This window comes from Hippocampus bargibanti, linkage group LG16, assembly GCF_051943395.1.
Source record: "Hippocampus bargibanti isolate YZ-2025 linkage group LG16, ASM5194339v1, whole genome shotgun sequence".
Lineage (NCBI taxonomy): Eukaryota > Metazoa > Chordata > Actinopteri > Syngnathiformes > Syngnathidae > Hippocampus > Hippocampus bargibanti.
In genome coordinates this window covers 13,204,516-13,232,275 of record NC_142749.1, presented here as the reverse complement: position 1 = coordinate 13,232,275, position 27,760 = coordinate 13,204,516, and the positions used below count along the sequence as shown (strand labels likewise).

Here is a 27,760-nt window from a genome sequence, read left to right as displayed (position 1 = left end):
AATTATGAGTTCTATTAAACCACTGATTAAATCTCACAAATTCACTTTGTTTGCCTCTTGTTTCATTTTAATGATTGACAACGTTAAACGCCTTATTTACCTTTTTTTTCACATAATCACAGATATCGTAAATGTCATTAAAATGTCTGCCTTTGTTTTGCTTGCGGTGGTTTCCTGTAGAATGCTTTGACTTGCTCCCCCATTCCAATGACATCGAAGACTTAATTGTCCATAAAAGTGTGAAATATAGTTCGTGTAGATGTGACGAGCTGTTGACCGATCCAGGGCGTACCCCTCCTCTTGCTGGGCTCAGCTTACTCGTGATTCTAATAAGGCCAAGCAGTACATAGAAAATGGATAGATTTTTTTAGGGCGGGGGGGAAGTATCCACTATGTGCATTTCGGATCAGAATATCATCAGATTAAAAAAAAAAGCCTATAATTCAGTCAGGATAGTCCAGTGCAAATTCAGTACTTATTTTCCTCACAATATAAATATGATCATTTTAAATCCGTTACTCCTCTTCGGATTCTTCAAGCAAAGCTTTCTCAGAGTTCGCAGTGGAGGATTTCTTTCGCATCATCATCTCGATGTCCTGCGCTCTTCTGGACATTCTCCTTGTGGTGCTTTGAGAAGGGGGAAAAAAAGGCGAAAAAGCTAGTTTCACATTTATACTTTATAAGAAACCTCTTTTTATAAGTGTGGACAAAACATCTTATAAGGTGCAATTCGATGAAAGATGATCACCAAAAAAAAAGCACCGGTAGTCATAGTTTAGGGCGGTTTTAATCAAAGTTCATGTAAAAGTCCTACAAAATCAAAAACAGCCATCAGTAAGAACGCCGTTCAATAACAATAAAAACTGTTCGCTAATAATCTCCAAAGGCGAATTGTAAAAAGATTTAAATACTCACATCCAAACTGCCGCCGAGATGCATGTGACGACAAGCAAAGCCATAGCCAAATGCCAGCAGAAGCACATGGTGACAAACATGATGTTGTTGTGCAAAGTCAAGTCCCACTGCGGACCGCTCGGCGGATAAAGAACAAAACCAATCTGGAACGGAGGTTTCAAACATGGTCGTAAGCTACAACGAGCACCTCGGGAAAGGGGTTGATCATTAACTACAACCGATGCCCACACCCCTGCCAAAGCCAAACATTATGGAGTTCATTTTTATGGAGAGAGGTGGTGGTGGTGGTGTTGGTGGGGGTGTTGGAACGAATCACACACTTATCCGATATGCTATTGAATAAAAACTGCCATACATGTGCAAAAATGTGTCTACTCCAGTGCCAGGGTTTTTGTCATTTTCAGTCAAATTCCAGGACCCACGAAATACAGACGCTCCCCAACTTACAAACGAGATACATTCGAACAGTCGTTTGTAAGGTGAATTTGTCTGTAAGTTGCTTCACTGCTATATTTTGTAGAGAATGTGTATTAATAATAATACATTTAATTTCTAAGCGCCTTTCAAAATTCTCAAGGACACTTTACAGTCACGGGACAAGAACTTTTTTGTGCGTGCAGGTGAGCAGCGGCAGCCATTCGTGCCAGCGTTCACTCTACCCGGAAGTAACACAGCAGCAAAGTTATGAAAGGAAGAGGAAAGGAAAGAAAGAAGTAGAAAAATTAAATACAGGAGCTGGAAAGGCAGCCACTCTTGCGTTTAAGGCTTATATAAGTATGTTTATGGTTGACATAAGTATGTTTAAGGCCTATATAAGTAACCCGTATTGGTTTGTAGTGAAAAATAAACATTTAATAATATATATGCTCTATAAAGATACGTACATGTACAACTGGAGAGAATACTACATATGTTACTACACAAATGTTTGTATGTACCATTGTTAGTTCGTAAGTAGGGGAGTGTCTGTATTGAGTTTTAGGACTGCATAAAAATTCAATGCAGCAAAAAAAACCTTAGACTCTCTTCTTTCATCAGAAAAATAAGTTAATTTCTATGGATCTGGAGTTATCTGAGCTTGAAATGGGGGCGGATGTACAAAATACAATACATACATATTGATTTATATAGCTCTTTAACAACAGCTAAAGCTGTAACAAAGCCCTCACATGGACGAAAGGCAAATGCTGCCCCCTCGTGGAAGGGAAAAAACATTGCCAGAGGTTTGACCAACACTTTATCTGCACTCCCCGCAAGAAAAAACAAAACAAATTCAGGAATGGCGCTTGACCTCACACTTTTCAATTCCCGAATACATTTAGGAAACGGCAGTGAATGAGTTAAATTCGCTCCGATGTGGATTACCTGGTAAAACCACGAGCCCTGCAGGATGAACAGGACAGCTTTCAGCATCTCCAGAATGAAATGGTCTCTCATAAACACTTCCATCATGGTGCTGGCCGACCCGCTGAACACGGCCACCAGCAGCAAAGAGTGGATGTGGGCATCTAGCGGGGGGCGACTGTGCACGTGGTAGTAGAACAGAAATCCTGAGTCACAAAACAAAAACACAGAAAAGTTGCAGGAACCAGGATGGGATCTAAAAACAACCCAAATGACTTTTCCAGCTCTTACCTTCCACAAAAAGAGCTAAGGAGAGAGCAAGGCGGTCCACTCCGATCGGCACCATCTTGGACGCGGTGCTCACCACTAAAGCGATACCAGAGATGCCGAAAAAGAGATACATGGTGGTGTGTTGCCAGTTCATCAGCTTAATCCATGAATGGTTGTCCGCGTCGTAGAGTCGAGCGTGCGGCCCGTCCACGACAAATTGTTCCACCATGATGCCTGAGACAGGATCGCATCAGTTAGGGGGATTCAAAAGTGTTTCGATGAGGGGGGTCGGGGGTTACTGACCGACAAATGAGGCAAAGATTTGCATGCCTCCCTCGATGTAGTCCATTCGTTTCAAGAAAGGAGGAAAGAGAACTTTGCCTTGGAGCTGTTTTTTCCAACAGGAGCGGTGGAGCGTTTGTTTAATCGTCAGCCATATGCCAAAGAGCAAGAAGAAGGAGCCTGGAATGGCGTGGCCCCCAAAATTGGCCATGTTGAGGCCTGAAAAAAGAGAAAAGGGAAACAGTGACGTTGGTTGCCACTTTTAGCTTTTCACCTCTCGCGTACAGTTTAAAGTACAAACTTGATAATCTTTCATTTTATGATATTCCAATGGCTTGTCAAGGTTTCATGATAACAAATCATTCCAAACTAAGGTAAGTGACAAACAAATGTTAACATTCACACCTTATAACATCTTTGAGCCTTGAATTAACCTAAAAACTATACAACAAACACGTTTTGGAGGTTGGGGGAAGCCTGAGAATCGAAAACGCAAAGCACATGCAAGGAGAACAACCCAAGAACACAGTCCGGATTTAAACAAACAAAACTTCAGATTTCTAAAGCAAATCTGAACATCGAGATGAATAAACACGTCTAATACACATGTTCATAATACACGAACACGTCTGTTGTAATTTGAACTTATTGGTAAATATTTAATGGACGAGGAAATTAAATCGAACATTTACGTCAGTCTGTCGAGGATATCCTGTTTGAAAAGTCAACCGCTTTTACGCACTTAACTTTTAATCTCCTTCCACCATCGAATATAGTTGAATAAATATTTTTATTAAAATTATTATTGCATTAATTACACGTAGCAATGACTCAACGGAAGCTCATTTTACCTGTCTGTTTGTGGACAGCACAATCGAACGAGTCGGACTAGTTTTTTTTTGCTCGCCTAACAATGCAAATATTCCAAATGTGAATGACAAAATCACAACACGACTTGTTACGAAAAGCAAAAAGTCGCTGCGATACCTGAAATTCGGCCTTCAACACCAGAGAAACAAACGAAGTTAGCTTGCCAATGTGGGAACGTTGCCACCTGTCACGCGATGTGAAAGTCTGCGTGGGTAAGCGTCGCTCGTCGCCACACCCAATAATACCCCCACGATCCCTACTGGGAACTCAACTTTACAACATTGTTAGCCTGAAAATGAAAACGGGTTTCAAATGTAATATAAAAGCTTCTAATGTGGATGTATATTTGTATATCTTAGAACTGCCAAGTCCAAAAATGATCCTGAACGGAAAAAGACGTGTCATTCCTTGATTTTTTTTTTATTTGAAGCATCTCAGATGCACCCTTTATCAACGAAAGCTACAAGAGTATGAAAAAAAATAAATCATCCAGATTCTAACACTAAACATTCGATCTGTGAACATCACCGCTCCGAAAACTAAAAAATACCACCGTCTACAGGCAGTCGTGGTAACTGCAGGAGCTTTTGATGCACTACAGTAATACCTCGTTTTTCGTTGTTAATGGGGACCAGGACCACCTGCGATTGACAAAAAATCCGCAAAGTAGGGTTTGGCCAACCACCACCACACTCACCCACTATCCCGGGACACTTCCCCCAGCCACACAAATACACACACCTGCCTATTATTGTACACATCTTCATCACCTGATGTGAAAATAACTGAGAAATATAAAATCAACAAATATCACAGAGAATAATAATAATAATAATAATAATAATAATAATACATTTCCTTCATCAGCACCTTTCAGAACTCTCAAGGACACTTTACAGTCACGGGATATTTTTTTCTGCGGGTGAGCAGTGGCAGCCACACACGCCATTGTACAAGCAGAAGGAACACCATAAAACACAGACAGTAAATGACACAGGCTCATTTAAATTAGCATTGCGCTAATTTAGCATAAAATCTTTATTGCCGTCTTTATCCGCTTCAAACATAGAAATTCGTCAACGTATCAAAGCGCCATAAAACACACAACAGAGCGGTTGTGAAACTAAAAGCGTTGGCATAAAAACAAATGTGAAACTGCAATGATACTACGGCAATGCCCCATGGTGGCCTTACAGTATTTCACAGAATATTTTCTTCTCTCTAAAAGGATTCTCTGAGGAAGGGACAGGGGTCACCAGGGGGTCATCTTTGGCATGAGTTTCACAATAGGCCATCAAATCCGCTGCTGCTTTAGATACCTGGGAAAATAAAAAAGTATTTGTGATCAAAGTTTTATTCAATGATAAAAAAAACATTTTTTTTAGATGTGTAATCAACTCAAAATTGCTCTGTCATATAATTTGGATTTTTTTTCCCTCCATAATTTGTCCCACTGGGATCGGCGGTAGAAATATTCTCTTTTCCGAGCGCTAATTAGTTATATATAAAGTGCACATACCATCATCCTCTCTATGTTGACCTCGAGCTTTAATTGCTCAACCGTCTTTCGCGCATCGGCAATCTTGGCCATGTTGTTGGACATCCCGCTGCTTCTTTGCCTGCAGTCAACATGCATCAAGAATTTACTGTAGTGTAGCCATTTTACATGGTGAAAATGACCCCGCGCGCGTGTGTGTGTGTGTGTGTGTGTGTGTGTGTGTGTGTGTGTGTGTGTGTGTGTGTGTGTGTGTGTGTGTGTGTGTGTGTGTGTGTGTGTGTGTGTGTGTGTGTGTGTGTGTGTGTGTGTGTGTGTGTGTGTGTGTGTGTGTTTCAGCAACTGGTAATTGAAGGCAACTGGGCCGTGAGTATTGAGTCTGTTTCAATTTGCTCATTAATTCTTCGCCCTGGGTCTCAGCTGCACGCGTCGCAGCGAGGGTCTCAAAGGAGGAGGCCAAGAGAGGGCAGAGCTGCTCCCCTGATGGGCGCGAGATGAGACCGTAAATAAATGTAACCTTCACATGTTTATGTTGAATTGAGATGCCGTTTTATCAGTTTATGTTATATATATGTGGATATATATGTTATATATGTATATGTATGTATTTCGACGGTTCTGTAGAACATGCATTAATTATACCCCTCTTCCCCAATGGACTAATGTTGATATTTTTCATTTTTTTTCAGTCAGTGAAGACAAAATGAAATGAAAAATTAGCTACATTTCGAGAGAGAGAGAGAGAGAGAGAGAGAGAGAGAGAGAGAGAGAGAGAGAGAGAGAGAGAGAGAGACAAAGGGAGACATAGATATATAAATAGAGAAAACATACAAGGTGCTTGCATTTCTTAAAAATGTTTCAAATGACCTCAAATTCAAACACACAAAAAAAACTAAGCATTTCTCCTTAGACATACAGTAAATAAAACAACTCCGAAACACTATGAACTCACCGTGAGACGCTCGTCCGCCGGAGAAGTGCGCTTGTTGTTATCCCGAGCAGCAACTTGCAGCAACAAATGAAGTGTGATTAATGGCAAAGACGAGGAGGGAAGCCTCAACAGGTTCCCTCGTTCAATTAATTAGTGGCGGTTCTGCGCCCCCCCCATCCCAGCATGGGTGCGTAACAGCATGCGACTGCCATATATGACATTCGAACATCGCATGAAGGGAACCTGATGTTCTAACGAAAAGTATTTTTTTTACGCCTGAAAAGGATGCCAACACGCTTGTTTTGGTCTTCAGATTCAATATTTTTTTTGAATACGGAAATCCAGACATCCCATGACATGACGCGACATATATTTCAAATGTATTTGCATATCCACCTATGTTTTGGAATCGCTTTATCATATTCAAGGTGACACTGGGCTGGAACTGATCTCAGTCGGTTTCTATAACCTGGGACTGATCGCCAGTCAAACACGGCTCATGCACGAATTCCCATTCGGACCGAGTGGGAAATGAACCTGATCGGAAATCAGTCTCCTTCCAAGTTGATGCATTATTGATGAAAACGCCACACATCATGGCTTTTTAGCCAAACGCTTAGGCCAAAATATTAGGAACAGCGGCATGATACTATGAGATGCAATAGAAACAGATGTGTGTTTGAAATGGATGATGTCACTTTTTTGTTTCTTAACTGACAGCAGAAAAACGTTTTATAGTATCTAAAATACCCAAAACACGCAGTATTATATTTTTATTCAAATTCAAAACATCAATAAAAATGATCTAGTGTCCAAAATCTGCAAAAAATTGAGCTGTGAATTGGGCATTTTCAGAAAGCCCCGCCCCCAGTTTGTGACGTCACGCCAAGGCGTCTTACATTGCTTGAGAATCAAAACAATGGCTTCAGATTCTGAGAATATGCTTTGTTGTTATACCTCCAGTTATGGATATGATTCAAATAGTTCTGAAGAGGAAAGCATACATGTTTGCAATCGATTAAAGAATTTATTCCATGCCATTTTGAGGTAACATTGGCAAGAAACGATCACCAGAAAAGAGGCACAAAATGGCGACCTCCTCCGGCCACCTCCGTTTCCACAGGCTGATAAATTCCTTACATGGAGCTTGGACACCCTCTTCTGGCGGCTTTTGGGTGCAACACAACGTTTTCAGAACAAACAATACAGCAAAATACGTACGGACTTGTCACCAACTCAAAAACAAGACTTCCTTAATATTCAGCGCCAGTCTTAAAACGTAAAATATAGCTAGCTATATGGGGTGGAATCTTTTTAAAATACGCTCAGTAGAAGTCATTTTACAAATTATGGACACAACTTGTCCGGAGACGTCGGTTGTAATCGGCAGTGAATCACAAAAATAATCTCACTACGAAATTAATATGTCTGATGGTACAAATGAGTTACCAGTTATTACACAAAGCACTAAGGGGGCAAAGTGGCAGTGGAGTGGTCTTAAATGTCAGGTGCCTCATTATCATTTCTTTCCCACTGATCAATGGAGGAGCCAAGATAGAAATGCAAAAGTTTCGTTGTTGTTCTTTCGGTGTCATGACAAGGGCCAAAAAAATTTAACTCATACACTGCCAGACGATGTGCAAAAATGTGTCCAATCCAGTGCCAGGGTGTCATTAAATTCCAAGACCCACATCATGTTGAATTTTAGGACTACATAAGCATTCAATGCAGCGTAAGAAACTTGAGACTGTATTCATTCATCAGAAAAAAAGAATTAATTCCTAAATTATATGGGTCTGGAGTTATCTGAGCTTAAAATGGGGGCGGCTGTACAAAAGGCAAATGCTGCCCTCTCGTGGAAGGGAAAAATATTACCAGAGGTCAGACCAGCACTTTTTGGCATCCCGCCGCAAGAAAATCCAAAACCCGAACATATGTGGGAATGAAGCTCCATGTCATATTTTCTTGAAAGTCAGAATTCCGAGATTAAATTGAAAATTCTGAGATAAATCAGAATTCTGTTCCTGTTCCTATAATTCTAATTTAAATCTCTGAATTGTCACTTTTAAATCAGAATTAAGATTAAAGTGAGAATCTTGCCAACCTTATTTTTTTCATCAGTGGCCCTAATCCTCTTCCGTAACAATGTTTTGCGTGCGATAAAAAAAAAAAAGCTTTTTAATTGCAAAGGACCTTACTGATCATTGAAATGATGAATAGCAATTTCAGGGCAAAATGCAAACTCTTCAATCTAGTCTAATCATGAAAATAGTATATTTGGGTCTGTCTGTTATAATAAAATACTATAAAATGAAGCAAACACAATTTTCAGTGTTATTAAAGTCATATTTGTTATGTGTTAAAATATTGTAATTATTTTTGGGTTACATCCCCCAAAATGTGGACTTTCGTTATTCTGCGAGATTTTAATAATGCAAATCCCAAAATCATGTTATGGGTGTCTATTTTTTAGGCTATTCGCATTTATGAAGTGTTTGAATTGGTGGAGTGGTTATGTACGGTGGCACAAAACTACACACGTCTAGTTACTTTGTTACAAAGGTTGCACTGGTACAACACTTGTACTTATGGAGTAATTATCAAGAGAAGGTTATGAAAATGTGTATTGTTCACGTGAACTAGCGTAGGGGTAGACATGGCTATGTGTGCGCGCCCTCGCGCGCGCTCACGCTGCCATCATCGAGTCAGTGCCCGAGTTGGTGCGCGTGCACACGGCACACAGCATGTAGCTAGCTACTTTTGAATGATAAATGACGACGGCGACCCGTGCGACCACACAGCTATTTTTTTCTGCTCTTGGCTGACTGCTCGCTCTCGAACGTGGACGCAGTCGGACTTCGGACTAAGCCGGGGACGTTGAATCGAATCCTGCATTCTGACGGAGCGACTTGATATTGAAAGTTAAAACGCTAAGCTAAGACGGCACAATAACGAGGATGGGGCGCGCGAGCTAACGTCAACGAGGAAAACCCTTGGGGAGTGTTCACATTATTATTTGTATTTTTTTCTCAAGGTAACCAGCATGCTTGTGTTTTATTTACTCGTTCACGCGTCGCGTCGTGATAATCCATGTGGTATTAACTGCTTGGTTTGCGTGCGGCAGGATGTGCGGCGTGTGGGGATGACGGGAAGATGGCAAACGGCGTTGGAAGTGAGTCATGTCGGCGCACGGGAGATGTTACTGTGACTTGCTATTTGCTAGCTGAATGATTGAGCGGCGTCCCCAATTTCTCTGTGTGTGTTGGTCACAAAGTTTGGATGCACCGCCGTTCAACCTGCAGGTCTCTCCAGCTGACACCTCTGTTTACAGACACTTCAGCTGGCCGCAGTCGCTCTGTGTGCGCGCGCGCGTGTGTGTTTCTACTCAGCGGTGCAATGAGTACAAAGGATTTGGATTGCAGCTTGAATCAGCATGCAGTAAAGACAGACTGGGGAAAGGCAGCATTTCCCCTATTTTTAAAATAAAGAGTTTGGTTTATATTAACTCATTCACTGCCAGACGATGTGAAAAAAACGTGTCCGCTCCAGTGCCAGGGTTTTTGTCAGTCACTGAAATTGCAGGACCCACGGAATATAATCTAATATTTTCAATCCCGAATAAATTTGTGAACGGCAGTGAATGAGTTAAGATTAAATGATTTAACTCTTTTTTTTTGTATCATCTGCAGAACACAAGCTGATCGTGATCGGTCCGACAGAAGAATGGTCACTCAGGGAGAAGCTGTGTTTGGCCACATCAGTCATGAAGAGTGGAGACCAGAACTGGTACTTACAGGAACAGTCATTCGATTCACTTCAACTCACAGGTCTTAACTCATTCACTGCCACCCCCAATTTATTCGGGATTTGAAAAGCATGACGTGGAGCGCCATTCCCGAAATTGTTAGGGTTTTGGTTTTTCTTCCGGAGGTGTCGATAAAGCGTTGGTAAGACCTCTGACAATGTTTTTCCCTCCCACGAGGGGGCAGCATTTCCCTTTTTTCCATGTTAGCGCTTTGTTACAGCTTCAGCTGTTGTTAAAGCGCCATAAAAATCAATATGTATGTATTGTATTGTATTTTGTACAGCCACCCCCATTTCGAACTCCAGACTCATAACTTACGAATTAAGTCTTTTTTATGATGAAATAACAGTCTAAGGTTTCTTACACTGCATTGAATGTTGAACTCGTCCTAAAACTCAATATCCTGTCGGTCCTGCAATTTGAGTGAAAATGACAAAAACCCTGGCACTGGAGCTAACACATATTTGCACATCGTCTGGCAGTGAATGAGTTAAAAGTCAAAGCCTGGTGGTCAGATCTAGCTCTACACTTTGATTTTATAAGACATAGCAGGCTTTCGCTTGCTACAATTTTTTTAAACCGAAAAAAATGATAACCAAATGCAGCAATGACTATGTAATACCATATTTTGGTACATACAGAAGATATGAGGTATGGGACAAGAAGAGTAATTGTAGCAAGCTAGTCCCAAAAAACAAACAAACATGGTGCAGTTCAGCTTCTGGCTACACCCCCGTTTGACTTCATTATTAGTCAATGAATTATTGATGAATCACATGATGGTTATACATACAGTACATTTGCCTAGCTTGTGTTATAAATTAGATTAACTATACATAATGCAGAGAAACGTGCATTGATACACAATAAGCGCTAAATAAATAAGGCTAAATTAATATGTAATCAATGTGCATCATTGAGGCGTGTTTATGTCATGATGTCATTGATTAAAAGAGTTCTTGAGAAGTGATTGAATCTGACCTTGGGAGAAAATGATCACGTGTTTCCTCCATCTTCACATTTGCAGGGTCTCTGTCAGTCGAGCCATCAAACCCTTTGCGGAACCCGGCCGGCCACCTGATTGGTTCTCTCAAAAGGTATGATGTGTCCTCAATGTCTGAGGAAAAAAAAAAGGTTTTCACACACTATTTACAATTGACTAAGTTTCTGTTCACAGCACTGCGCGTCAAAATATTCCGAGTTGCTAGAAAATACAGAAGCCCCAAAGTGAGTGATGGAAAAGAAAGCACGTACTGTATTTACTGGCAAAAATCAAATTTGACAAGCGGATTACTGTGTTTCCCTTTCACAGCCATGTTTCAATGTCATTGTGTGATTATTCCAGGAGGAAGCGAGGCGAGAAGGGGGAGGTGGTGGAGACGGTGGGGGACGTGATCGTGCGCAAGCTGACCGCTCAGAGGATCGATGAATTAAAAAAGTTGATCAAACAAACCCAAGAGGAGCACAAGTACACCAATACACTTTTTATGGAAATGTGACATTTTTTAGCAACTATTAAGACACGGCCATGCTCTTTTTTTCTTAACTGCGTTCCCAACCTGTAGGACGCTGAAGAAAGAGTCGGAACTTATTCAAGCTGGTCATCTGGACTCCAAACTAGACGAATTATGGAAGGAAATTCAGCAGTAAGATGCAGCAAATTCTCTATCCATTCAAAGATTCAAAATCTAGAGTATTTTGCGGTGTATGGGGCACACACAAAAGCCTTCATTTTCTTCCAAATCTGACACTGTGCCTTATACGCAGGTGCGCCTTATATATGAAGTCATATTGAGCCACAATAGGGATCGCAACTACTGTCAGCAATCATCGACTCCATCGCGCACCCCAGTAGAATAAGTCGTGCGTAACCCCAGCCTCTACTGTATCGCCTTTATAATTTGGTATGCCTTATATATGGCCCATCCTACTGTAGCGCCTTTATAATGTGGTATGCCTTATATATGGCCCATCCTACTGTAGCGCCTTTATAATGTTGTATGCCTTATATATGGTCCATATAATTTAGGGAGTAACTAGCTGGCTATCTAGCTGCCTAGCTATCTAGCTAGCAATCTATTAGCTAGCTAACTAGCATGTGGCTGCCGCTGCTCACCCACAGAAAAACTCATCCTGTAACTGAAAAGTGACCTTGAGAGTTTTGAATGGCGCTTATAAATGAAATGTATTATTATTATTATTATTATTATTATTAAAACTTTTAGTATTCATATATTATATTTGGAAAACTGTTTTCATTAATTCAAGGTGCGCCTTATATATGGAAAAAGTTTGAAAATACACCATTCATTGGGGTAGCCTTATACTCCGATGCGCCTTATACACCAGAAAATATAGCATTTTTTCCCAATACGATGATGATGATGATACTCTGTTTTCATGAAGAAATACATTCTAAACATGATTTTGCACACAGCTGTGGTCAACTGCATTTAAATCTATTGTGTCGTATAGGAAAGTGAAAATGGAAGAGGATGAAGCCGAGCTAAAAAGAAAAACCACAGATGCAGCCTACCAAGGTATTGCTTTTACTGCATACATCGAGCTATCTGAAATTTGTGATGTTGCCATTAGCTTCGCTCTCTCTCTTTTAGCCAGACAGGTAGCAAAGAACACACCTCGGCGTGTGGCGGGTGCCACCATGCATTCACCCACGGCTTGCAACTCGGCCAGTGCGGAGTTTCCGTCAGGCGACCCTCTCTCGTGCTTGCGTCCCGATTTCTCATCCACAAAAGAGGTACATCCAATCTGAAGCACGTTCTGCACCCTTGTTGTTGCATGAAGAAGTTCGAGATGAAAGTGAAAGAGGAGAGGATCAAAGCATCCTTTTCACCAGTGGTGCACGTCTGCTACAAGCTAAATGTTGAAAGAAAACATGAAAGTCGTAGCATCCATTGACGAAAAGAGATTATCATACATCTCCTGCCCCATGTAAATCCGCTTCATTTCCGAGCCGCAACAGTTCCACATGCACATCGGTTACTGTGGTTTACATGGGATAATTTCAAATTTTGGTTCGGACTTTAGAAAGTATCATGGCAATTAACATGCTTGATTTGCATTCGCGGGCCGAAAATATAATGTGACGGGCCAGATTTGGCCCCCGGGCCTTGACTTTGACACCTCTGCGTTACAGTGTTCATATAACTTCATCCTACCTGACTTTGTCGATTCTTTTTCTCCACGTAACTTTAGACTCCGGGGTGCGTCAGGATGATGTCATTTCCCGACTCTTCCGGCTCAGTGAATGAGAACCCATCGCTCGGCGATGACCCCTCACAGAAGAAACTCCTGGCCCAGAGAGGTACGCCGCCCCCGTCGCCGCTTCTCTCCGAGCTGCTGAAGAAAGGCAACATCCTGGCTACGACATCCAGATTGGTAGGTTGTTCAAATTAGCGATAGGCGTGCGTTTTATAACTTGTGTCGGGGGGGAAAAAAAAAAAGTGTTTTTGTGTGTGTGCGTGTCAGACTGGAGAGCGCGACGTGTCCACTGGTAATATGACTGCAGTCCATGATTTACAGTTGACGCTGCCATTCTCTCCAGCATCAGGTAAAATACTCACTGGGCATTTTTGAGGAGGTTCACCTGTATTCTGTGTATGTACGTCCACTATAAAGTGACCTTGAGTTTTGACAGGTGCTTATAAATGAAATGTATTATTACAATTACTATTGTGTTGCGGTTGACAGGCGCTCCAATGTTGTCTCGACTCCTGGAGGCGGGACCCGCACACTTATCGGCCCAATTAGGCTTCATGGTCAGCACAGACTCCACTTCCGGCGCTGCTCCGGCTCCAGTGAAATCCGCCGCCTCAGCATGTTCAGGTCTCAAATTCAAGACGTGCGCAACGTGCTGTCATATACGGTCGAATAGCTTAGCGCTTATATTTTTCGTTTTGTTGATCGCTATTTCCCAATAATACAAGGGGATTTTCTTTCAGATCTCACATTTTCATTACCGTATTTTCCGCACTATTAGGCGCACCAGATCATAAGCCGCACCTTCAATGAATGACATACCATATTTTCTGGTGTATAAGGCGCAGCGGAGTATAAGGCGCAGCCTGCAATGAATGGTGTATTTTCAAACCTTTTCCATATGTAAGGCGCATCGGATCATAAGGCGCTCCTTCAATGAATTACATACCATATTGTCCGGTGTATAAGGCGTACCAGATTATAAGGCGCACCCCCGTAGAAGAAGCAGTGTGTAACCCCAGCCTCTACTGTAGCGCCTTGTAATGTGGTGTGCCTTATATTTAGAAAACGTTTATATATTATATTTGGAAAACTTGTGTCATTCATTGAAGGTGCGCCATATGGTCTGGTGTGCCTTATATATGGAAAAAGTTTGTAAACACTATTTATTGTAGGGTTTGCCTTATACTCCGGTGCGCCTTATACACCGGAAAGTACGGCATTTTGCATATAAAGTGCACCAGATTATAAGGCGCAGGGTCATTTTTTGAAGAACATGAAGGCTTGTGGATACTCCGGTACACTTTATACGCCGGAAAATACGGCACTTTGCATATAAGGTGCACCGGATTATAAGGCGCATGGTCATCTTTTGAAGAAAATGAAGGCATTTCTATACTCCAGTGCGCCTTATACACCGGAGAATACGGTAAATCCAAATATATTAAGTCCGCTTACATGATGCACTCCAGTTGTACACCATTGGAAGCCTGCTTGTGAAATAAACGCCTCCTATCGTTTAACGTGGCCTCGTTTTTCAACCGTGATCCGTCATTAGTTTTTTTTTTTTGGCAGAGGTGGATGTGATGGCGCCATCTGCATCCTTTGGATGCCAGCCTGTCCCCGCAGGTGCGAAAGCGTCTGAGCTGAGCGAGGAGGATGTGACGGTTTCCTACATGGCGGATGAACTGGATCTCAAGACAGTCGGGGACATCATCGCCATTATTGAGGACAAGGTGATGATCGGGGACAGGGAATTACCATCCCAAAATTAACTTTGGCTCGCGGTAAAATTCTTTGGAGTTTTGCAAACACGCACGCGAAACATTTCGAACTCCCACGTGCGACCAAGAGTCAACTCACCCAGATCTCGTTTCTTCCAGGCTGCAGATGCCTTGGATGCAGCCGCTGTCGAGGCCGCCCTCTTCCTATGCGAAGAAAATGGCCATGCTCTTCCCGCCGCCTGGCAAGGCGAAGCGTTCCATCCTCAAGACCCCCCGGGGGTCCCTCAGTCCTCATCTCTCCACCGCAGCCCGACAAGCAATCAGAAAGACGAGTTAGAGATTCAGGGCAAAACTTCAGCCGAACTCCCGTCCTCTGCGTGCAGTCAAGATAACTGCGATGCGGCGAGCCCGGTGGGAACGAGTGGCCTTCCACCAACCTCATGCAATTCCAGGAGTTTTTCCAGCGGAGCTACCGCACAGGCCGAGCCCGCGAGAGATGCGGTGCACCCGAAAAGCCAAACGCCTTTGGAAGAAGGGTGGACGCAGCAAAGACCTGAAAGCACCAGTCAGGGTAAGGACAAGTGTGACAATTTTGAGACATTTTGTAGATTTTTGTCGATTTTGTTGAATTTTGTTACTTAATTGCAGAATCGGTGTTAGAAGATTTCCCCGTGACCGTCAAGGAGGTAAAATTTTATTTATTATTATGTATTTTATTTATTATTGTATCTATACTTGTCTGTGACTGTAAAGTGTCCTTGAGAGCTTTGAAAGGCGCTTGAAATAAAATGTATTATTATTATTATTATTAAAACCACCAAAATCAAACTCATCATCGCAACTCTACAGCGCGATTGCGCTCTAAGCAAAATTTCGCCATCCGCCATTTTTGCAGGAGATAAAAAACGAGATTCAAGTAAGTGTGGAAAGTCAAGAAAACACCTCAGGGACAAACGCGGACAATGAGGTCAACGGGCCGGAAGACGATGAGGACGAAGACGAGGAGGAGGAGGAAGAAGAAGAAGATGACGACGGCGGCGAGGGGTTCTCGTCGGAGCCCGACGGAGAGATGGAAATGGAACGCGTGGCCAGCGAGAGCGAGGACGCGTGCAGCCTACACACTGCTTCGTCATCTCTGCAGCTTCACACCACGGCCGACTCTATTGCCAGTAGCCCTGCATCATCACAGTTGTAAGGGCGGGGCGGGGGCGACATCTCCTGCCCATAAATATATATATATATATATATATATATATATATATATATATATATATATATATATATATATATATATTCAAATTTCTATCTAGTTACTGTTGCGCCGTGTCATGTCGAGCGTCCACGTTGTCGCCTTTAATTCTGACTGAAGCTTCTCCGTGTAGCTCTTTGTGCAGTGAGGACCTGGAGGCTCTGCAGGCTCACAAGATTTGGAAGAAGGCCATTATGTTGGTTTGGCGTGCCGCTGCCAATCACAGGTAAAGACATTGTTAGGAAATGACACTTTTATTTGGAAAATTTATATTTAGGTCATGTAGAGTTGTCCAGGGACAACTTTATCACCGGACTCACATGCCTCAATTTCTGATTCTACGTTAACGTTGTATAAGATTCACTCTGTACGCAGCCTTGAGAAACAATTAATACGTATATTTCGTGTACCGTATTTTCCGGGGTATAAGGCACACTGGAGTATAAGGCGCACCGTTACCTGTATATATGTTTGCCATATAAGGTGCAGCAGACTATAAGGCGCACCTTCAATTCCAAACTCCAAACATAATTTCCAAACATAATATATAAATATACCGACCGTATTTTCCAGTGGATAAGGTGCACCCAAAACCCTTGATTTTCTTCAAAATATGACCCTGCGCCTTATATGTGAAGTAATAATGAGCCACAACAGGTCTCGCAACGACTGTCAGCAGCCACGACTCCATTTCCCCATGTAGAAGAAGTAGTGCGTAACCCGAGCCTCTTCTGTAACGCCTTATAATGTGGTGTGCCTTACATTTTGAAAACATTTATATTCATATACAGTAAAGTCTCGTTATATCGATTTTCAAGGGAGTCCGAAAAAATATCGATATAACCGGGACTAGCGATATATCCGACCCTGTTTGCATGTAATTTTCTCCGTGCGTGCATAGAAATAGTATCGATATAACCGGGACTATCGATATATCCGATATCGATATAACGAGACTTTACTATATATTATATTTGGAAATGTTTTCATTCATTGAAGGTGCACCTTATATCTGGAAAAAGTTTGAAAACACACCGTTCATTGGGGGTGTATACAAATTTTCCAAATATAGGGCACACCACGTTATAAGGCACTACAGTGTAGGCTGGGGTTACGCAGTACTTCTACTTGGGGAAATTGAGTCATTGGCTGCCCGTTGTGGCTCAATATTACTTCACATATAAGGTGCACCAGCATATAAGATGCAGGGTCCTCTTTTCAAGAAAATCAAGGCTTTTTTAGGTGCGCCTTATACACCAGAAAATACGGTAATTGCATACAATCAAAACAGTGCCTGTAAGGCAGGGTTAGAGACTAATATTTTATTTGATATTGAGCACAGTGTCCAACCTACAATTTTAGTATGAAGAAGGAAAAAAAAAACAATTGTATTCCATGGAAAAATGTAGTTTCACTGTCTCAATTTTTAGAGAAAAATGGGCCGTTTATTGGCACTGCGGTGTCCTGATGTAAGATAATGTTCCGAAAGTTATTATGAGACCATGTTACGTTTCAAATAAAAAGTTGGTGTTATAAGAGTGTGGTGATTCTGACGGGAGATGGAGGTTTGCAATTACTTTTTTTTTTCTTGCACAAGCCAAGAACATAAATTTTAAAGCAATTTGATTTTAGTTCCCTCCAGCGTGACTCTTCGAAATATGGTTTTTTGATACTCGTAGGTATGCAAATGTCTTCCTGCAGCCAGTGACGGATGAGATCGCACCAGGATATCATGGCATCGTGCACAGGTATGAAACAGACTGACCTGAACCGATTTGCATAGACGACGGTGTTGACGACATGAAGCTTAGCGCTCACACGTCGCATCTTTGCGCAGGCCCATGGACCTGGCGACCATTAAGAAAAACATTGAAAGCGGTTCCATGCGAACCACGGCCGAATTCCAGCGGGATATCATGCTGATGTTTCAGAACGCCGTCATGTACAACAGCCTGGATCACGACGTCTACCACATGGCAGTGGAGATGCAGCGCGACGTCCTAGAGCAGATCCAGCAGTTTCTCGCCACCCAGCTCATCATGGAGTCGTCCGAGTCCGGTATTAGCGCCAAAGGCCTGAGGGGCCGTGAGGGCTTGCGACGGCAGGACTCCGCAGATAAGGTCCATCTCTAGAATATGGAGGCCAATTTCGAGGCTGAAAAGAAATTATTAACGCATTCGCTGCCATTCCCGAGCGCTTTGTTACAGCTTCAGCTGTTGTTAAAGCGCTATATAAATCTATGTATTGTATTTTGTACAGCTGCCTCCATTTCAAGCTCAGATAACTCCAGACCCATATAATTCAGGAATTAACTCTTTTTTTCTGATGAAAGAATGTTTCTTACGGTGAATTGAATGTTTTTTTTCTGGCGGGGATGCCGATAAAGTTTTTTCCCTTGCATGAGGGGGCAGCATTTCCCTTTTTTCCATGTTAGCCCTTTGATACAGCTTCAGCTGTTGTTCAAGCGCTATTTAAACCAATATGGATTGGATTGCATTGTATTTTGGACATCCGCCCTCATTTCAAGCTCATAACTCCAGACCCAGATAACTTAGGAATTAACTATTTTTTCTGCTAAAAGAAGAGAGTCTAATGTTTTTTATGTTGCATTAAATGTTTATGTAGTCCTAAAACTCAATATTCTGTGGGTCCTGCAATTTGAGTGAAAATGGCAAAAACCCTGGAACTGGAGTGGACACATTTTTGCACATCGTCTGGCAGTGAATGAGTTAATAATGCCAGTTAACCCTTATATTATGTTACGGGTCAATTTTACCCATTGTTTTTTGTGTTGACAAAAGCACTGGATAACCTTTCCTTTCTTCAAAACAGTTCTAAAATATCCCAATGGGATAGAAAATATGTTGTCTCTCTTTTCAAGTATGTTTAGAACGTCTCAGAAACACAAAAGAGGTATTTGACTGTGTTGTGTGGATTTTTACATACGGGTAAAAATGACCCACAACATAATCAAGGTGATTTTTTTTATCTACGTAATAGGAGGGTTACTACAGTGACTGATGTATTTTCTTCTAATACATCAAAACAACAGTTTCAAAATGGCCTCCACAAATCAAACGTTTTTATGGAGCTCTACTGATAATTGTCTCCTACGAATCTTGGCTCTGATATATCTATTTTTTTGTTCCTTTCTGACAGGACGCCTTCTCCATGTCCTCCCCTGCTTTTCTGCTGTCTCTTTTTGTGAGTACATAAAACTAAACGGAAAAAAAATAGCAATGACTCTGTTATTAAGGTCACTAATAAATGTAAATGTGGTGATACAGACCTGACTTTTCTAGTAGAACTGAGAAAACTCGTGAGCGCAGTCAGTTGGCGTTGGCTCCAGTTGAGTGGCAACAGTTCAAATCACTTCCTGGAAAAACACTAATGAACTCAGAATCAAACATTGTATTTGACTAAAAATGATAAAAATGTCCGGTTTATATTCACAAGAGCTTTAATTCAAACAGTAAAAACCCAATGGAATCCTATTTTCTGCTTGTCATTGCAGGATGGAGGCACGAGAGGGCGCCGCTGTGCCATCGAAGCCGACCTCAAAATGAAGAAGTGAACAAAAACAACAGTAATCATTGAAAGTCTGACACTGTAAATGAAAAGTATTAATTCGTCCGAGATTTAATTTATCACCCCCCCCTCCACCTTCCCGCACACAATCTGCATCATATTTGCCGTATAATCCCCAACTTGCTTTCCATATTCCAACGATCTGCAGACGGCGCTGTGGGGAAGCTCCTATTTTGCAGAAATGGATTACGTGTAATCCCAGATTACAAAAGAGGCGGCGGGATTCCGAAAGAGTGGGTCAAAGCCTTTGATGGTTGCACATCACTCATAGATCGCTCAAAGGCAAGAACATCAGGTTGTATAAGTGTCTATAAAGCCTCAAAATCAACTAATCCTACAGGCGGGCTGCGTCTGGTGCACAGTCGCGTGTTGGGAATGTGAGAAATGCACTACGGAAGTCAAGACAATGTATGAAACCAGAGGCCAAAGACTCTGATTTGCTTGACTTTTTTTTTCTTCTCGCAACGCAATTTATTTTTATTTGAAATGTATATTTTGTGGTTGTTTTTTGCGCATACCTGCCTATATTTTGAGTGAAACGGTACTGTGGTAATCTCACTGTGTTTTGTGGCTGTAACAAGAACAGGAAGTATACTTTTAAACAATAAACTCATGTTTGGCTTGTGTACTTGTAAATTGTTTTATTATCGCGAACTGAAGTGGGAGTGCAATAAATAAATAATGGATGTAGAAACAAAACTGCAAATACACAAATAATACATCAGTCAGAGTATTTTCCTTTTAATTTTCTGGTTGGATTTGTTTTGGGAGCAGGAAGAAAATGCCAAAAAGCCAAATCGTGTTTAACTCTATTTATGATTCCAAGTAAACGTGTTGTGCATGAATCGCTCAATACAGTCAGTCAATATAAGATAAAAACATGTTGCTAAAATAATATCTTTCAACTGTGGCTGCATGCAACATGAACACAACAGATTAATGTTAAATAACAAAAGTGCTTGAGGTGAACCTGAACACATCATCAGAAACTAACGTAAAATACGGTATTTTCTGCACTATAAGGCCCACCTAAAATAAAATATTTTTTCAAAAGCTGACCATGCGCCTCATAATCCAGTGCGCCTTATGCGTGAAAAACGTTTTAAGAGATGTCATAAAAACGTTTTAAGAGATGTCATTCATTGAAGGTGCCCCTTATAATGCGGTGCGCCTTATGTATGGAAAAAGTTTTTCAATATGTCATTCGTTGAAGGTGCGCCTTATATTCCAGAAAATACGGTAATTTCCATATTTTTCATTTCTAATGTCCATTTTCGTTTTTAAAAAAAGGAGTGGGTCAATCTTGTACATTATCTCAGAGCTCAACAACTTTTAAGTCATCGCACAAAAATCATCTGTTGACAGATCCAAAATAGAAGCAGTAAGGTCGAACCGAAGAAGTGTTTTATAAATCACGGTGTTTAACTCATTCACTGCCAGATGTGCAAAAATGTGGCCACTCCAGTGCCAGGAATTTTGTCATTGTCACTCAAATTCCAGGAACTACAGATTATTGAGTTTTAGGACTACATAAACATTTAATGCAATGTAAAAAAAAACTCAGACTCTCTTTTAGCAGAAAAAAATAGTTAATTCCTAAGTTATATGGGTCTGGAGTTATATGAGGTTGAAATGAAGGCGGATGTCCAAGCTAGCTATTAGCTATCTATTAGCTGGCGAGTTAGCTTTCTATGAGTGGCTTGAGTGAACGCTGGCGCGAATGGCTGACACTGCTCAGCCGCAGAAAAACTGATCCTGTGACTGTAAAGTGACCTTGAGAGTTTTGAAAGGCGCTTATATATGACATGTATTATTATTGAAATAAAATGGATTATTATCATATTATCATATAAAGATTATTGTTATATGTGCTTTTCGTCCGGGTTGAGTGAACTGCGGGTGTCGCTGCTCACCTGTAGAAAAACTTATCCGGTGACTGTAAAGTGTCCTTGAGAGTTTTGAAAGGCGCTTATAAATCAAATTTATTATTATTATTATTATTATTATTATTGGTTTATATAGCGCTTTAACAACAACTGAAGCTGGAACAAAGCGCTAACATGGAAAAAATGGAAATGATGCCCCCTTGTGGCAATGAAAAACATTGCCAGAGGTCTGGCCAGCGCTTTATCGTCACCCAAGCATGTAAAAACAAAACTAAACGCTACGTATTATTTTCAATTCCTGAATAAATTCCTGAATGGCAGTGAATGAGTAAAAAAAAAAAAAAGTCAGTCACTTCCTAGTTTGATTTTAACCAAACCAAAAAATAAATACATATAATCCATAACTTCACAGTACAAGAGTGCTCAGATTTGTCTAAAGAATCATCATTCACGTCACTGTAGCAAATATGTAGATTCATTAAATACACAAAATTAATAAATTCACTCATTCATTCATTCAAAAATTAAATAAATTCACTTGGCGAGAACAATGAGCAGAATTAATAGTCAAATTCAATGCACGGGGAATATAATGACCTTAGACAGGCGGAAACCGTTTCAAGGAGCCTCAGTACTGTGGCCATCAAATCAGCTGACATGCAAACGTGTATAACGGACCGTCCTGGAAGAGACAAGGCACATTTTACCCATTTTGCCCCCAAATAGACCGTATGATTCTTACCAGCGTGGCCCGAGTGGATAAACTGACCTTGATAATCGTACAAATAATAACAACGTGGCACCTCTAACAAACCGGTCCTTTCATTTTCCTCGCTGACGTGCGACCAATCTGTGGAGTTTATCGCAGTTGTCCAACCTCATCGATTCGGCCTTCTGCTTTAACCGATCGTCTCGGTACAGCTGGCTGAGGTTCATCAAGTCCGACTCTGCCCCGGGAGAAGAGTTTCACACGTCAAACGAAACGCAGATCAACCCCCCTCCCCCCCGGACGACGCGGCTCGCTTACTCTGCTGCTTCTCCTTCCAACAACTACTCTGCAAGTATTCGATGTAGTCGCTCTCGATTGTCCTCTCCAACTCGTCCAGGGCGCCACCGCGGTACTCCTCCTCGAAACCTTTATCCACGTAATACGGCACGCCCATGTGCTGCGTTTCCCGGGAAACCACCAAGCCCATGCTCCTGCGAGCAACACGGCTAGCGTGTGATTGACATCCACGTGAAATTAAACGTCTCTCCCGCATACTCACGGCTTATAGAAGAGGCTGTAAGGCGGGTTGGTGGCCATCATCTGAGTGAACACCGAGATGAGGATCAGCACCAGGACGGGAAGGAGCTGCAGCAGAGCCGTGAAGGTGTTCTGAGAACAGATCACAACCGTGTGAGTAGTGTGCGCTTTACTGCGATGCCCGCGATCAGAAGAAAGGAGCGGATGTGGAACTGTTGCGGCTTGGAATTGAAGTGGATTTACAGGAGATGTGAGATAATCTCTTTTCGTCAATGGATGCTACAGCTTCGTGTTTGCTTTTAACATTTAGCATGTAGCAGACATCCACAATTCCCCACAACGCAACTAATCCACTGGTGAAAAGGACGCCTTTATCCTGATTTTCCGGTGTATAAGGCCCTCGCTCAACGAATGGTGTATTTTGGATTGGATTGGATATGCCTTTATTAGTCTCACAGTGAAGAAATTTATTAATTTATTTATTAATTTGCAAACTTTTCCCGTGTATACTGCGCACCAGACTATAAGGCTCACCTTCAATGATGAAAAATGGCAAACAAATACAGTGATACCTCAGCTTACGAATTTAATTGGTTCCCAGAAAGTGTGTGCAAAGCAAAAAGTTCGTCTGCCAAACATTTATTTCCCATAAGAAACCATTAAAAATGAGAATAATCCCAGGTGCCCATAAAATATTATTTTCTATTAAATAAGCCTTAAAACCACACAAAATATAACTTATACCTTATGATGTTCGATCGGACACTGTGGACAAAGACTCAAACCCAGAAAGATTGTCTTTACTGCCGGCAGGAGACGCAGCCATTCATGACAGACGTCTGAATTCTGCAGCCCTGTGCCAAGCTATTTATTGAGAGTAGATGCAAATTTAAGTGATACATTATTAAAACATAGTTTTCGTGATTAGAATACCACATCCCTGGGCGTTCTAAGCGCGAACAGCTGTGAGCAATAAAACATTGTCTCTTCCATGAACTGATAAATTTGTAACCTGGCTAATGAGCTCTTCCTGTGAAGGACTTTCAAGTCGTAAATTGCTTTGGCGATAAAGGAGTTTCCCAAGTCCTAAATTCTGTCCAAGGCCAGATCTCCTAGATGAAGATGACAGTTTAACTTGCTGTTTCTGTCGACCACAGATTGACCCCAGGTTGTCTGTGGTTCAATTGTGTATTCGAGTCACACATGTTGACTAAGGATATAACAGCATGAAAATTTTAAATATGATAACTTATTATGTCTAATCTCTAACAAAGGCGCAGGGTCATCTTCAGAAGAAAATCAAGGCCTTTGGGTGCGCGTTAAACACCAGAAAATACGTTAATTGTTCACTGACTGACCTGACTTGGCTTTTCCTCCGCCACATCCTTGCGCTTCTCAAATGTTCGCCGTCGACGTGGTTGGTAGAACTGAGAGTAGGGGGCTCCCTGGTTGGTGTACACGTGAATGTTTCCTATGGAGGGGAACAAACAAACAACGGAATCCATACATTTCAACTTTTGAGACAATATCGAGGATAACTGTTATTATATTTGGCGAGGACGGTCACTGGTCTTGTCACCTGTGGGGAAACGTCCTCCGAAGAAAATATTGAAGAGCTCTTCGGGGGAAATATCCGCTTCAAAGTCTCTGTGGAAATTTCGGTAGTGGCTGTGGTGGCTGGTGGTGTGTTGGGGTACGCTCTCGGTCGCCGATTGATCGCCATACTGATCGTACTGCCGCTTTTTCTCCGGATTGCTCAGCACGGCGTACGCGTTGCCTATTGCTAAGGACAGAAAACCAATGTTGACACTGCTGGAAGACATTTTTTCACAAAATCCAACAGCAACCTTTGAAAGCATCCGTGGCTCCTGGAGCAAAATTCTTGTCAGGGTGAAATTTGAGGGCCAGCTTTCTGTAGGCTTTCTTCAGATCTTCATCGCTAGAATCCTTGGCAACACCAAGGATCTCATAGAAGTCTCGGCAATTTTTAATCCTGTTATGACATCGTGGATGTTCAAATACGAGCTCTCATCATGCTGACATCGATTATGATTACATTACCTGAGAACACCCTGGCGCTGTTCTTCTGAGTAGCTCTTTTTGTCATCGCCGCTCATGTGATTTTTGTCTGCGCTTCCGCAATCCTCATCTCTCCAGCCTCTAGGCGGGGGAACGTGGTTCGCTTCCGGAGTAGCGTTGCCTCCATTGATGATGGCGTCGATCAGCACTACAGAGGAGTGAGGAAAATGTCAAGTCTTGGTTGACAATTAAAAAAAAAAAAAAAAAAAAAACAGATATCACGTACATTTTTCAATCCAATATATTGATTCATATAGCGCCTTAACAATAACTGAAGCTGTAACAAAGCGCTTAACATGGACAGCTGTCCTATACAGAAAAATAAAGCAGTCACAAAGATAGTAGAACGCATCAGGGAGTCAAACTAAGATCAAGTCTGAATCATGCTGAATCAAATACCAAATACTACAAGTGAGGCGGGTTTTAAAGATGGGCAGCGAGGGGGCTTGACTAATGTTTAGTCGCAGGTCATAAGTGAAATTAATTTAGTGTTGTTGTTTTTTTCTGTCGGTATCAAAGACATTTTTGTCTTCCGTGATGCTAATAAATGTTCTCTGAAAACTCTTCAGCAAACAAAAATGTCACAGAAAGTTAATATTCTGCAATAATTATCCGGTCTCAAAATATTTACAGATGTACTTGTAATTGTGAAATATTTGCTCATAATTCAATCCATTGTACAAACTCTACATCATGCATATTAGCACATTTGACAATAGAGCTGACTTTGACATAAAAAAATACATTGTTTTCGGATAATGTTTTCAGTCTTTCTCCTCCTGGTGTCATGTTTTATGTTCACCGGATCGTAACAGTATTCTGACTTGATAACAATCGGTCGAGATGTTTAGCCAAATACTGTACAGCAATAGGTAAAACGCACAACTTCAATAATAGTATTTGAAATGTACTTCAAAATGAAGATATGGGGGGACTTGATATCCAACCAGCACAAAAGTTCAACAGCTGTCACGTCTTCCACTATATTAAGCATTCGAGGCTGAAGAGACACGACAGCCAAAAATAAAACATTATAATCAGGTAACCTTACGCGAGTGTCACGGTTCAGCATGAGCCATGCTAATGTTACCTCGAGCTCGGGTGCTGGGGTACATCTTCTGGGCTTCATAGAGTAGCTGCAACGCTCGGTCCTTCTTTCCTGACCGTAACAACAGCTTTGCCTTCTCTATCAGCCAGTCCGCTCCGTCTTTGTCCATTCGTTGTTGTTTTTCGGTAGCTTCAAATGTACGAAAATCGTCACACACCGTACAAGACGGTGGCAGTGCACCTTGATAGCCACTTAGCCTCGTTGGGTGACAGCTGCGTAACGTTACGTTAGCAACGCGGGCTAGCGAGCTAACTCGTTAGCTTCGAGCTGTCAAAGGCTTGATGCTATCCGGCCGGCTGGCAGCGTCGGTTGTGACAGCCTGGGAAAATTCAAGGACGCGTGACATTTAGTTAGAGGTAATAAGTCAATGACGCACACTTAAAAGACAACAAGCAAACAAAATAAATCATGACAAAATTAAACAAAAAACTAAGAGACAGTTTGCACCAGCGAAGCTTGGACTGGTTGAAGACGAGCGCTGTGTGACGTCACTTCTGAAAAATATTTTCATTTAAATACAAAAAGAAGAAAAATCCAGCGTGTTGCGTTATAATATTGGACTGGATTGGCCATTAGCTTTCAGTGGAGAAATTTACATTTCACAGCAGCAAAATGACGAAAGGAAGAAGTAGAAAAACAAAATACTGGACCTGCTGTAAAGGCAGCCACTCTCACGACGCCCTCTTGAAGTCAAAATAACAAAAAACTAAATAACAAATAAAACACAACAACGCAACACAAAAGACACATTTTCATTTGCAAGGCATTTTCTGCACCCTTTTTGTTGTATAAAGCAGTTCTTGATGAAAAGAGGATCAAAGCGTCTTTTCACCAGTGGATCAGGGATGTCATGGCGAAATGTGCACATCTGCTACAAGCGAAAGGCTGAAAGCAAACACAAAGCTGTAGCATCCATTGACGAAAAGAGATTGTCTCACAGCTCCTGTCCCATGTCAATCCTGCGTTATAAGGTGAAAGGTAAGGGGAAAAAAAGTTTTTTTTCTCTACCAAAGTGGAATAAAAACAAATGGCATATGGCTTTGGTGAGGAAGCATTTTCATTGATGAAACTGGAAATGAAACTGCATTGGGGCATCCTCATTTGTGCTATGAATGACAGGCTGTCCAATTTCGTGTCCACGAGAGAGCCAATTTTCCTACTCTGAAAACAAATACAATTTAAAATAAAAAAATCACATCTCTTTTCTTGATAAAGCTCGAACAATTGCGTTTTTTTCCTCTAAGGATCGAATTTCTGATAAACAGCCAAATCAGATTATTCTCCCACGGCAGGATGAACGGTTACGATTCAATGAATGAGAAACTCTGTGACTTGATATCAGTTCATGCATATTTTATTCAAGAGTAAAAAAAGCAATAGAGAGATTTGTCCCATAGGGCATGCTTACAATGTGTGTATCATTTAGGTAGTCAAATGCAAAAAAAACATATCTCTTGAGATATTTAAAAAAACATTTTTGCAAGATAAAATCCATTATATTTGTCGAAATATGCATGTAGACCATACAAGAACCAGAACAAGAGGAAGAAAAAGAACCATAAGATTAAATTGTAACAATAATGGTAATATCAGCAGTAAATAGAACCAGTACAGCTTCTTGTTCAACGCAAGTGTGACACGTGATTTTCTTAGTGTCCCATTAATTTACATCTGAAAACCATGCTATCATGCTTTGGCAGCCTGAAAGTAGCTTTTCACTGAGATTATATTCATTCACACTATTAAACA

General features: G+C 41.4%; 4 protein-coding genes across 13 annotated transcripts; 1 reads left to right on the top strand and 3 right to left on the bottom strand.

The window, feature by feature from the left end:
* Window positions 1–54: 54 nt before the first annotated feature.
* Window positions 55–11,031, bottom strand: tmem45b (transmembrane protein 45B). Of its 3 annotated transcripts, none has more exons than XM_089017763.1 (6): window positions 10,894–11,031; window positions 2,833–3,030; window positions 2,551–2,763; window positions 2,281–2,465; window positions 916–1,058; window positions 55–627 (listed from the first exon to the last, which is right to left on the bottom strand). In XM_089017763.1, exons 2-6 carry the CDS (start codon window positions 3,020–3,022, stop codon window positions 516–518), a joined length of 843 nt encoding a protein of 280 aa, XP_088873889.1. In that variant the 5' UTR covers window positions 3,023–3,030; window positions 10,894–11,031; the 3' UTR covers window positions 55–515. The 3 variants fall into 3 exon arrangements, with proteins under 3 accessions (XP_088873889.1, XP_088873890.1, XP_088873887.1); XM_089017764.1 differs by lacking the exon at window positions 10,894–11,031 and adding an exon at window positions 3,663–3,686; XM_089017761.1 differs by lacking the exon at window positions 10,894–11,031 and adding an exon at window positions 3,799–3,935 and having other exon boundaries at window positions 56–627.
* brd8a (bromodomain containing 8a) lies at window positions 3,767–20,957 on the top strand. 2 transcript variants are annotated; one of them, XM_089017758.1, is made up of 21 exons: window positions 6,259–9,141; window positions 9,232–9,279; window positions 9,797–9,893; window positions 10,940–11,009; window positions 11,090–11,139; window positions 11,258–11,380; window positions 11,478–11,558; window positions 12,388–12,452; window positions 12,528–12,670; window positions 13,129–13,311; window positions 13,402–13,483; window positions 13,624–13,758; window positions 14,707–14,867; window positions 15,015–15,426; window positions 15,504–15,541; window positions 15,751–16,046; window positions 16,238–16,330; window positions 17,784–17,852; window positions 17,942–18,224; window positions 19,264–19,308; window positions 19,619–20,957. In XM_089017758.1, the coding sequence occupies exons 2-21, from the start codon at window positions 9,261–9,263 to the stop codon at window positions 19,676–19,678; spliced, it is 2,505 nt and encodes an 834-aa protein (XP_088873884.1). In that variant the 5' UTR covers window positions 6,259–9,141; window positions 9,232–9,260; the 3' UTR covers window positions 19,679–20,957. The 2 variants fall into 2 exon arrangements, with proteins under 2 accessions (XP_088873883.1, XP_088873884.1); XM_089017757.1 differs by lacking the exons at window positions 6,259–9,141; window positions 9,232–9,279 and adding an exon at window positions 3,767–3,893.
* On the bottom strand, window positions 4,680–11,031 carry gng8 (guanine nucleotide binding protein (G protein), gamma 8). Its single transcript, XM_089017765.1, has 4 exons — window positions 10,894–11,031; window positions 6,129–6,181; window positions 5,201–5,300; window positions 4,680–5,000 (listed from the first exon to the last, which is right to left on the bottom strand). Exons 3-4 carry the CDS (start codon window positions 5,282–5,284, stop codon window positions 4,872–4,874), a joined length of 213 nt encoding a protein of 70 aa, XP_088873891.1. The 5' UTR covers window positions 5,285–5,300; window positions 6,129–6,181; window positions 10,894–11,031; the 3' UTR covers window positions 4,680–4,871.
* Window positions 18,095–26,481, bottom strand: dnajc18 (DnaJ heat shock protein family (Hsp40) member C18). Of its 7 annotated transcripts, none has more exons than XR_016117959.1 (11): window positions 25,994–26,481; window positions 24,886–25,051; window positions 24,672–24,817; window positions 24,404–24,607; window positions 24,183–24,295; window positions 22,847–22,956; window positions 22,606–22,778; window positions 22,348–22,525; window positions 22,176–22,260; window positions 19,394–19,480; window positions 18,122–18,258 (listed from the first exon to the last, which is right to left on the bottom strand). XR_016117959.1 is itself a non-coding variant. In XM_089017760.1 (9 exons), the coding sequence occupies exons 1-8, from the start codon at window positions 26,118–26,120 to the stop codon at window positions 22,401–22,403; spliced, it is 1,164 nt and encodes a 387-aa protein (XP_088873886.1). In that variant the 5' UTR covers window positions 26,121–26,481; the 3' UTR covers window positions 19,619–22,260; window positions 22,382–22,400. The 7 variants fall into 7 exon arrangements, 2 of the variants coding, with proteins under 2 accessions (XP_088873886.1, XP_088873885.1); XR_016117960.1 differs by having other exon boundaries at window positions 22,382–22,525; XR_016117957.1 differs by having other exon boundaries at window positions 18,095–18,232; window positions 22,176–22,525.
* Between the last annotated feature and the right edge of the window lie 1,279 nt (window positions 26,482–27,760).

Excerpts from the sequence above, each read along its gene's own strand:
- gng8 (XM_089017765.1), bottom strand. The coding sequence starts at position 5,284 with ATGTCCAACAACATGGCCAAGATTGCCGATGCGCGAAAGACGGTTGAG. Across the intron at positions 5,001-5,200 it reads TCAACATAGAGAGGATGATG|GTATCTAAAGCAGCAGCGGA; the intron begins GTATGTGCACTT and ends TTATTTTCCCAG.
- tmem45b (XM_089017763.1), bottom strand. The coding sequence starts at position 3,022 with ATGGCCAATTTTGGGGGCCACGCCATTCCAGGCTCCTTCTTCTTGCTC. Across the intron at positions 2,764-2,832 it reads AATCTTTGCCTCATTTGTCG|GCATCATGGTGGAACAATTT; the intron begins GTCAGTAACCCC and ends ATCCTGTCTCAG. Across the intron at positions 2,466-2,550 it reads CTTAGCTCTTTTTGTGGAAG|GATTTCTGTTCTACTACCAC; the intron begins GTAAGAGCTGGA and ends TTTGTGACTCAG.
- dnajc18 (XM_089017759.1), bottom strand. The coding sequence starts at position 26,120 with ATGGACAAAGACGGAGCGGACTGGCTGATAGAGAAGGCAAAGCTGTTG. Across the intron at positions 24,608-24,671 it reads AGCCACGGATGCTTTCAAAG|CAATAGGCAACGCGTACGCC; the intron begins GTTGCTGTTGGA and ends TTCTGTCCTTAG. Across the intron at positions 24,296-24,403 it reads CGGAGGACGTTTCCCCACAG|GAAACATTCACGTGTACACC; the intron begins GTGACAAGACCA and ends TCCCCTCCATAG.
- brd8a (XM_089017757.1), top strand. The coding sequence starts at position 3,848 with ATGTGGGAACGTTGCCACCTGTCACGCGATGTGAAAGTCTGCGTGG. Across the intron at positions 13,312-13,401 it reads TGGCTACGACATCCAGATTG|ACTGGAGAGCGCGACGTGTC; the intron begins GTAGGTTGTTCA and ends TGTGCGTGTCAG. Across the intron at positions 16,331-17,783 it reads CGTGCCGCTGCCAATCACAG|GTATGCAAATGTCTTCCTGC; the intron begins GTAAAGACATTG and ends TGATACTCGTAG.